Here is a 10138-nt window from a genome sequence, read left to right on the forward strand (position 1 = left end):
GCGAATAAAATGAAAATGTCAATAATGATCATAACTAATTATATTTTTTAAGTCATAAAAACATAACAGAATTAAAAAAATGAAAAACAAAAAAAAAATAGGATGAAAATCATGACTGCAAACACGACTTCAATGAAAATTTTAAAAAAAATTATTTTGTAGAATACGACTTCAATAAACAAATTAAAAAAATAACACTTTAAAAAAAAAGTACTGCAAGAAAAAATTGAAAATTGCTTATAAAAGCATAATTTCTAATTTTAAAAGAAATTAATCACAACAGGGACCTAAACTCTATTTCTTTATTTTAAAGTGATATTTTTCATGCACACTTATTTATTAATGTAGTTTTTAAAAAATATTTTAAATTCGAAAAAAAAAACGAAAAATTGTACCATTTATCTAACTTTCCCCACATACGTCATTGTGAATATTGTAATTTAAGAAAAAAATTTGAAGCAACATAGAGGAGGCACGTGTCTATTTATGATTGAAAAACTACTAAAAAATAGTTAAAAAGTTAAACTCGAGATCGGCGAGGATAGCGTGACACTATCTTTATGTGGTATTAACTTCAACTTCCCCTCATCTCTTTCACTGTGTACCTCATCCAAAACCAAAACCAAACAAATGGAGTCCTCTGTTGCTGCAGAGCAGAAGCTCTTGGAAAATGGCACTTCATCTCAATCTTCTTCCTCTTCCTCTCCGCCGATAAGAAAAGGTGGTTTGAGAACCATGCCCTTCATCATAGGTATTTCTCACTCACTCACTCACTCTTTATTGATCAACGATGTCGTTTTGCTCACGTTGATTGCGGAATGGATCAGTGAACGAGTGTTTGGAGCGAGTGGCGAGCTACGGGATCATGCCCAACATGATACTGTACCTGCTGAACGATTACGGCATTCCTATTGCCAAGGGCACAAGCATAATTTACGCTTGGTCTGCCACCTCCGACGTCTTGTCCATCTGCGGCGCCTTTCTCTCCGATTCTTACTTGGGTCGATTCCTCGTCATTTCTATTGGATCATTCTCCAGCCTTCTTGTAAGTCTACTCAAACAATAATCAAATATCAGTAATAGCTAGTAAACTAAACTAAACTACCTAGAATTTTGGATGATGATTTGAAAGAATATTTTCTGTTTTATTCAATCTGTACTTCATCTATAGCAATGATACATATATATATATATAACCATAGTGATTATATTCCTATAATTAAGTCTAATTATAGACTCATTAATAGTGATTATATTCCTGTAATTAAGTCTAATAATGATTTTGTCCGGTAATATCCCCTCAAGTTGGAGCATGTAAGTCTTGAATGCCCAACTTGACCAAGATGGCTCCAAACTTTTTAGCACCGAGAGCTTTGGTGAAAAGGTCAGCTAGTTGTGTATGTGTGGGCACATAGGATGGAAGAAGGCGCTTGTGAATGATTTCATCTCGAACAAGGTGGCAGTCAACTTCAATGTGTTTGGTGCGTTCGTGGAAGACCGGGTTTTTAGCAATGTGAAGTGCTGCTTGACTATCACAATAAAGACGAATTGGGTCAGGATGAGGAACCTGTAGAGAAGCGAGAATGTCTTTAATCCACCTTAATTCTCGGGTGGTCTTAGCCATTGATCGATATTCAGCCTTAGCAGAGGAGGCAGAAACCGTTTGTTGTTTCTGGGTTTTCCAAGAGATTGGGGAAGTGCTGAGTTGAATAAACCATCCGGTGAGAGATTTCCGTGTCAGTGGACAACTTGCCCAATCAGAATCACACCACCCAAAGAGTTGTAAGTTGTTCTCTCGAGGTAGGAGTATTCCTGGTCCAGGATGCCCCTTTAAATATCGAACAACACGAAGAGCAGCTTGCCAATGCTCGGAGCGTGGATTTTGCATAAATTGAGATAAAGCTTGGACACTGTAGGCAAGGTCAGGTCGAGTGAAACACAGATAAATTAACCTCCCAACAAGTCTACGATAAGTAGCCGGGTCAGAAAGAAAAGAACCAGTAGCGGAGCTCAATTTGTGATTTTTTTCACATGGTGTAGTGGCGGGCTTCGCACCCAACAATTCGACTTCAGTAATGATATCTAAGGCATATTTCCTCTGACAAAGGAAGATTCCGTTGGGGAGCGAGCAACTTCAACCCCCAGGAAGTACTTGAGGCGGCCTAAATCTTTCATATGAAAGCATTGATTTAAGTAGCCTTTAAAACATTGGATGGCAGTACCATTATTCCCTGTAATCACAAGATCATCAACGTAGACTAGCACAACCAACTGTATGTCATTATTATTGAGAGTAAACAGGGAATGATCCTTCGGGGATGGTTGGAAGCCGTAACGAGTGAGAGAAGAAGATAGTTTAGCAAACCAACACCTGGGGGCCTGTCGGAGGCCATATAGAGACTTTTGAAGCTTGCACACTGCCCCTGGTTGAGATTCTTGGAAGCCAGAAGGGAGTTTCATATAAACCTCATCATCAAGATCACCATGGAGAAACGCATTGTGAACGTCCATCTGATGAAGCTCCCAATCTTTTGCGGCTGCTACTGCTAGAGTTGTGCGAATGGTTACCGTCTTTACGACAGGAGAAAACGTCTCGTTGTAATCCAAACCCTCCACTTGATGATTGCCAAGAATTACCAATCGAGCCTTGAATCTTTCAATTGTTCCATCCGAGTTGTATTTGATTTTGTAGATCCATTTACACCCAAGTGCCTTCTTTCCAGGAGGGAGAGCGGTGAGTTTCCAGGTGTCATTGAGTTCGAGAGCATGAATCTCCTGTGCCATAGCATCACGCCACCGGGGTTCTCGGACCGCTTGAGAAAAGAACAGGGGTTCCTGCTCGGTGTGTAAAGAGGCAAGAAAACTTTGATGATGTTTAGAAAAGGAATCACAATTCACAAAATCATGTATAGGATACGAAACACCTGAGGATTCTGTTGAAGGAGGTGACGGAACAGAGGGGCTTGACGGTATCGTGGTGGCTGCGACAAAATCGCGTAACCGTACGGAAGGCAGCTTCGCGCGATGCCCTCGCCCAAGGGGAACCGCGGCCGTCAACGGTGGTGAAGAAACCGACGGCGCCGTCTCCGTCGGACGCGGCGGTGGATCCGCGGGTAGCGTCGAGGCTTTTATACACGGATCGGAGTCGTTGATAGTGTGGTCGAAGTCATTTGTGAGGGTAGCATCCTCCTTGGCTGGGATAGGAGATGCAATGGGTTGGTTGACGATGCATTCATCTAGGTTTGAGGAGGCAACTTCATGAAGAAAATGTGGGTCCGTTCCAGGTTCTAAAGAGTTGGCAATAATTGGGTTTTGCAATGGTGGTGCAGTGTCCATCTTTTTGGCTTCAAAATATGGAAATTTATTTTCGAAAAAATGTACATCACGAGAGACAAAGAAAGTTTCTGTTTCCAAATCAAATAATTTCCATCCTTTTTGGTCATATGGATACCCGACAAACACACATTTTCGGCTACGACTATCAAATTTATCCCGCTGTCTATTTTGATTATGAGCATAACATAATGAACCAAATACTCGTAAGTGCGCGTAACTGGGTACACATCCATGGATCACTTCATAAGGGGTTTTTCCTTTTAGAATGGAGGATGGTGTCAGATTGATTAAGTAGCCTGCAGTCAAAACGCATTCCCCCCAAAATTTAATGGGAAGATTGCCTTGAAACCGTAATGACCGAGCAACATTCAGAATATGCCGATGCTTGCGTTCGACGCGTCCATTTTATTGCGGGGTCTTGACACAGGAAGTTTGGTGAAGGATACCTTGTTGAATGAAATATTGTTTTAGACACATGAATTCGGTTCCATTGTCAGAGCAAACCATTTTAACACATTTGTTGTATTACCTCTCAACGAGTGTGAAATTTTTTTTCAAAGTCACTGATACCTCTGTTTTTTCTTTTAACAAATAGGTCCAAACTGCCCGTGAACAATCATCCACAATTGTCAAAAAATATGAAGCACCACAGGATGAAGGAGTTTTATAAGGACCCCATAAGTCACAATGAATTAAATCAAAAATATTCAAAGCTTGATGCGCACTTAAGAAAAACTTATCTCTCGTTTGTTTCGATTTTTCACAAACTTCACAAACTTTATTCAACTCATCACGAGTACATTTCCCACTTATATCAGGAAGCATTTGCACAATCTTAAATGACGGATGTCCTAATCTTTGGTGCCAAAGTGCTAGTTGATTTTCCATCTTGACATGACATGCTTGAGTCTTCCGTACCCCACGATACCAATAAAGCCCATCTTTCCGTTCACCTGCTCCAATCAGCGTCCTCGAAGTGTGGTCCTGTATAATACACAATTTATCAGTGAATGTTACAACACAATTTTCTTCATCCGTCAATTGAGGTACTGAAAGTAAATTGCATTTTAATTTGGGAACATAAAGGACATTTTTCAATTCAAGTCCTTCTTCAAGAGTCATTGTTCCCTGTTCGCAAGCTAGAACACGTTCACCATCGGGTAACCCTACGGGGCACCCTTGTATAGTTTCCTTTTCACTCAAATTTTCCAGTGACCCGGTCATATGGTTTGATGCCCCACTGTCAATAATCCACAAATCCCAAATGCTCTTACCATGATTCATTTGATTTTTGTTTGCTGATCATATCAACCAGTACCTTCCATTGTTCATTGGTCAGACCTGCCATCTCAAGTTTCTTGTCGTCATTGTTGGCTTGTGTTGCTTCCACTAGCGTGTGCCACATTTGCACGTGTCGGGTTACCTTTGTTTCGCATCCCTTGGCGTCCCCGTTCCATTTGCCTTCACTTTTTGGTCTGTCACCCCACCATTCGGGATATCCGATCAATTGGAAGCATCCCTTCATGTCGTGACCATTTTTACCGCAATGACTGCACGTCATTAATTTTTCTACCATATCTCCACGCCCTTTTTCTTTGTAGTTGGCCTGCATCGCGAGACCCACGACCAACCCCCTTTCTTCCGTTGATTTGGCCATCATTCTCACTTTTTCTTCTTGTACCAACATAGCATATACGCGGTTCAGAGACGACAATGGGTCTGAGGCCAGAATGTTTGATCTTACTATCCCGTAGCTTGCGTCATCCAACCCCATAAGGAGTTGATGAACCTTCTCCTCCTCCCTTTGTTTTTTCAACTGAGCACCAATCCCACACTTGCATCCACCACACGTACAAGATGGAATTTTGTCACTGTTAGCAAGCTCATCCCAAAGGACCTTCAATTTTCCAAAGTAAGTTGCCACCATCATTCCCTCCTGCTTGCATCTTGACAAGTCCGACCTTAGTTGTTGAATTCTAGGTCCATTCACGACCGAGAATCTTTCTTTAATGTCTTCCCACAAGTTATGTGCAGTCTCAGCATATGCTACTGTGGATCGTAAGCTTGGTTCAATTGTGTTTAGAATCCAAGAGACAATCATGGACTGCACGGTCCACCAATCTTCAAGGTCGGGTGCCTCATCCTCTGGTTGGATATGTGTTCCATCAATGAAGCCCCATTTTCTCCGGGCACGAAGCGAGATCTTTACTGCTCTTGCCCATTCGTCGTAATTTTCTCCGCGCAATTGGACTTGCGTGATTATGTTTCCGGGATTGTCACTCGCGTTGAGATCATATGGCGAGTAGGTCTTCTTAGCACCTCCTCCTTCGTGCTCTGCTTTGTTGGCATTATTCTTTTATGGTGCATCTGCCATGGTTGTGCACCGTTGCCTTTGCTTTGTGTTTGTCGGGTATCAGAGTTTTGTGCTCTGATACCATGAAAGAATATTTTCTGTTTTATTCAATCTGTCATTCATCTATAGCAATGATACATATATATATATATATAACCATAGCATTAGAACCGTACAGGAACCGTACAGATTCTTTTTCTAACATAACATCTGTAATTAAGACTAATTATAGATCCATTAATAGTGATTATATTCCTATAATTAAGTCTAATTATAGACTCATTAATAGTGATTATATTCCTGTAATTAAGTCTAATAATGATTTTGTCCGGTAATATGATTTCTTACTATGCATTTATTATTTGAGGGTTTTTTAATGTAAAAGCTTTTGAATGTTTGTGTTTTGAGGATTTCTTGTTAGGTATTTATTGTTTGTAGGTTTATTAGAAACCTTCATGGAGCATCCGCCTAATTAGTTAGATGATCACCAGGGAAGATTTTTAAGGAGTAATTTATTTTTATAAAAAATTTAAAAATGTTTTATGATTAAATGGTATATTCATATAGTGATTATAAAATAAATTGAAATTTTAGAAATTTTTTAGAATAACTGAAAATTTTCATATATTTCTTCTTTTATTCCAATTTTTTATATTCATAATATCTCGTCAACTCTATCGATTTGAATAATAATGTTGATAGACTTCTAAAGTTACTTTACTTTTAATTATGATATCTTTAAAAATTAGAAATTTGAATTTTTCAGACTATATTTTTAGTATAATTTCGAAAAAAAAATAGTCTAAAGATTTCTAGTCAGTTAATCAATTAAAAATTACTTTATGACTTTTACTATTATTGAAGCCAAAGATCTTAGCATTTATGGGTAATTCACGGTTTATTCACTGACAGGCATTCTAATTATATTTTTTTTACAAAAGAGAAAACAATACACTGGTTGGAGTTGGTGAGAATGCGAATCTTTCTGTCAACTTTATCTGTTTGTCATGATTAAAAAAAACCTGGTAAAACTTGGCTCAGAAAGTTGCTTCAGGCAACTTAATCCAATCCAAGATACTCGCAAAGTAGCATAATCTTTTTTTTAAATGATAACCTTTCTTGGACTTACATAAATTTAATAATTTCCCTGGCTATAGCTGAAACAGTAATTATTATCTGTAGACTGTAATTACTTTAGCTGGTGTAGGCTAAAGTCATCAGCCATGGCTTGGTTTTGTGATTCAAAGTGTGCTTCATAAATGTTTCATTGCTTCGTTTCCCGGGGAAATGTAGGATAGATTTTTCAGAAGAACAAAGCTTTCATGATGTTTTATTTTCACAATGCTGTTATTATATTTGTTGTCTCTCACAGGGCTTAATCATTTTGTGGTTAACTGCCATGATCCCAGAGCTAAGACCTTCCTGTGAATCCATCATGCTAGCCTGCAACTCTGCCACAGCAGCCCAACTAGCTGTTCTATTCCTTTCCTTGGGATTAATTTCCATTGGAGCTGGTTGCGTCAGACCTTGTTCCATAGCATTTGGAGCAGATCAACTGACAATTAAAGAAGGATCTAATGATGAGAGGCTCTTGGATAGCTACTTTAATTGGTATTATACCTCAATTGCAGTATCAACCATTATTGCATTGAGTATAATTGTGTACATTCAAGAAAATCTGGGATGGAAAATTGGATTTGGTTTACCTGCTTTGCTAATGTTCATATCGGCTGTCAGTTTCATCATTGGTTCTCCCTTCTATGCCAAAGAGAAGCCAGGTCACAGCTTACTCACTAGTTTTGTACAAGTAGCTGTAGTATCTGTAAAGAACAGAAAACTTAGTCTTCCTGATTGCAACTTTGGTCAATACTATAAAGACCTCGATTCTGAGCTGACGGTTCCTAGTGATAGCCTTAGGTAACTGTGCTTGCCCTTATTATGCAATTTCCTTTCAGTTTCACTTCGCAAATACTTCTTCCCCCTATATTTTTTAAGTGAGAAACAGCTAATGATATCTCCAACTATCATCATATACTGAATAGTGACAATCATTTATTGACTTAGTTCAAGGTAATTTTGTATTGTCTTTCTTTCTTTGTTAGGAATGATTCTGTTCCTCTTGATAAATTCTGTTTCTCTGGGTGTTCAGAGTAACTCCATCATATAGAAATGTTCCTCCTATAAGATTTGTCTGAAAGCCTCTCATCATCGAGAGATTCTCATTTAACTAGAATCTTTAACGTTGTACAAGGAAACATTGCCTATAATTGTACATGGCAACTTTGCTTTGTACATGATTAATTTACCGCCACTCAAATCTGTCAATTAATGAAATAAATAGTAAGTAGATATTGTAGAGAAATTATGGGGGATCTATAAGAAATAAATAAATAAGGGATTTAACTAAATTCTTTGAGTAAATTAACATTATCTTATCTTATAGGTGTTTGAACAAAGCTTGCATGATAAAAACTCCTGAGACTCTATCAAACCCTGCTGGATCAGTTTCAGATCCATGGAGCCAATGCACAGTGGGACAGGTCGAGTCACTGAAATCGTTGCTCAGAGTGCTTCCTATGTGGTCCACGGGCATCTTTATGATGGTTTCCCAAAGCTCATTCTCTACTCTCCAAGCAACTACCCTGGACCGAAGGTTAGTTGGCAATTTCAAGATGCCTGCAGGGTCCTTCACTCTTATCATGGTAATCACATTATCGATAGTCATTCCAACATATGACCGCATAATGGTTCCTCTACTGGCAAAATACTGGGGCCTTCCTAGAGGATTCAGTTGTAAAACACGAATTGGGATAGGATTGTTGTTTGTTTGTGCAGCTAAGGCAACATCAGTTTTAGTTGAAACTATGCGACGAAATGCAGCCATTGAACAAGGCTTTGAAGACCAACCTAGTGCTGTAATTAACATGTCCGTTTTATGGTTGGTTCCTGAGTTTGTTTTGCTTGGAATAGGTGAGGCCTTTAACCCTGTTGCGCAGGTTGAGTTTTTCTACACTTATTTCCCCAAGACCATGTCTAGTTTTGCAATGGCTCTTTTCACTCTTGAGCTAGCTGCTGCTAATGTAGTGGGAAGTGTGTTGGTGAACATAGTAGACAAGGTCACTAGTTTTGGAGGGAAGGAGAGCTGGTTATCAACTAACATTAACAGGGGCCATTTGAATTACTATTATGCATTGCTCACTATCGTGGGAGTAATTAACTACATATACTTTCTTGCTATTTGTTGGGCTTATGCTCCTGCTCCAGGGCAAAACCTTGAAGCTTCAGCAGACAAGGAAGAAGAGCAGGTTGATTACAGGGAGCTACCTACTTCCTAGATTAATTTTTAGTATAGAACAGGTGCTGTAAACGCATGAGAAATTGTGTTTTTTTAGTTGCCTTAGGTTAAAAGTAGATTTGTGCTAAGAATTTTATTGTGGTCTTGCACAGTACGGGTATATATCATGCAGAATAAACTTCTTGTAGTGAAACGCTTGCACGGTAACAAGCTTATTTATACTATTATCGATAGCTTTGTTTTAAAAATCTTTCTATTTACATAATTGCTTCTATTTTGTTGAATTGGTCATAGTGCTTGCGTGCATTCGAAATGTTTGGAGTACATTCTCTTTTATTGTTTGAAATTTTAATAACAAATTTTGTATGTTTCATAGCTTATTTAATGAAGCTCTTTGCTATACTTTACAAAGATTTTAAGCAATAAAAAATGTATTTTAGAATAGTTTGTTAGAGATTATAAAAGAGTATACATTAGAATAAATTTGGCATGGGTTGGTAGAGGTTATGAAAGAAGATAATCTATTTAAAGAGAAGTTATGGAAGTAGAGGTTATAAAATATGTGGGAAGCTACAACTATTGAGTGGTGAGTGGACCTTTGACAAGATAACGTAGGTGTCATATAGTAGGAAATAATTATGAAAACAAGGACTTATATTTTTTTTTAGGTGACAAAAATAGTGTATTATTGTGACCGAGTGTTTGACTTATATATGGTGACCCTTTTTACTCATAAGTTCACTTTAATTCTTTTTGTTTGGTGAAGGACAACATTTTTCTCTACGGCTAGTTTAGTTATATTGAGAACACCAAAATGAGCATATAAAATCTAAAATCTAGTTAGGATGTATGTTTTTTTTAGAGAGTGTAACTTCTTTCTTTGGGATAAGACGATAATGTATGAACAATGTATTTAAAAATTTTACGATGTCGTCCTATGAAGTCAAAAGAGTCTTGGTTATGGGTAATTATAGCAAATATATTCAAATATAGATTTACGTTTGATAGCGAGTGAATCATTTATGCTTTAACAATTTTTCCTTTTTTATTAAGACAAATAATATCAAATTGGTAAGAAAGGAAATTATAGTTAGCTTTAAGCTATATACGCGTCTTTAAGTCCCTTCGATAATTTTTTTGGAACAAAATAAGTA

At 37.9% G+C, this 10138-nt stretch overlaps 2 protein-coding genes across 3 annotated transcripts; one reads left to right on the plus strand and one right to left on the minus strand.

Moving 5' to 3' along the window:
• Positions 1-528: 528 nt before the first annotated feature.
• Positions 529-9232, plus strand: LOC137813574 (protein NRT1/ PTR FAMILY 1.2). 2 transcript variants are annotated; one of them, XM_068615908.1, is made up of 4 exons: positions 529-751; positions 828-1045; positions 7062-7606; positions 8133-9232. In XM_068615908.1, exons 1-4 carry the CDS (start codon positions 631-633, stop codon positions 9022-9024), a joined length of 1776 nt encoding a protein of 591 aa, XP_068472009.1. In that variant the 5' UTR covers positions 529-630; the 3' UTR covers positions 9025-9232. The 2 variants fall into 2 exon arrangements, with proteins under 2 accessions (XP_068472009.1, XP_090156567.1); XM_090300441.1 differs by having other exon boundaries at positions 544-751; positions 7099-7606.
• On the minus strand, positions 3624-6146 carry LOC150029520 (uncharacterized). The gene is made up of 4 exons (XM_090301137.1): positions 6141-6146; positions 5003-5689; positions 4114-4320; positions 3624-3632 (listed from the first exon to the last, which is right to left on the minus strand). Exons 1-4 carry the CDS (start codon positions 6144-6146, stop codon positions 3624-3626), a joined length of 909 nt encoding a protein of 302 aa, XP_090157263.1.
• Positions 9233-10138: the final 906 nt, after the last annotated feature.

This window comes from Phaseolus vulgaris, chromosome 1 (assembly GCF_051622355.1).
Source record: "Phaseolus vulgaris cultivar YP4 chromosome 1, ASM5162235v1, whole genome shotgun sequence".
Taxonomy (NCBI): Eukaryota; Viridiplantae; Streptophyta; class Magnoliopsida; order Fabales; family Fabaceae; genus Phaseolus; species Phaseolus vulgaris.

Coding starts and splice junctions, on each gene's coding strand:
- LOC137813574 (XM_068615908.1), top strand. CDS start 631: ATGGAGTCCTCTGTTGCTGCAGAGCAGAAGCTCTTGGAAAATGGCACT. Junction 1,046..7,061: donor GATCATTCTCCAGCCTTCTT/GTAAGTCTACTC, acceptor TGTCTCTCACAG/GGCTTAATCATTTTGTGGTT. Junction 7,607..8,132: donor GTTCCTAGTGATAGCCTTAG/GTAACTGTGCTT, acceptor CTTATCTTATAG/GTGTTTGAACAAAGCTTGCA.
- LOC150029520 (XM_090301137.1), bottom strand. Junction 4,321..5,002: donor TGTTGGTACAAGAAGAAAAA/GTGAGAATGATG, acceptor TGTATTATACAG/GACCACACTTCGAGGACGCT.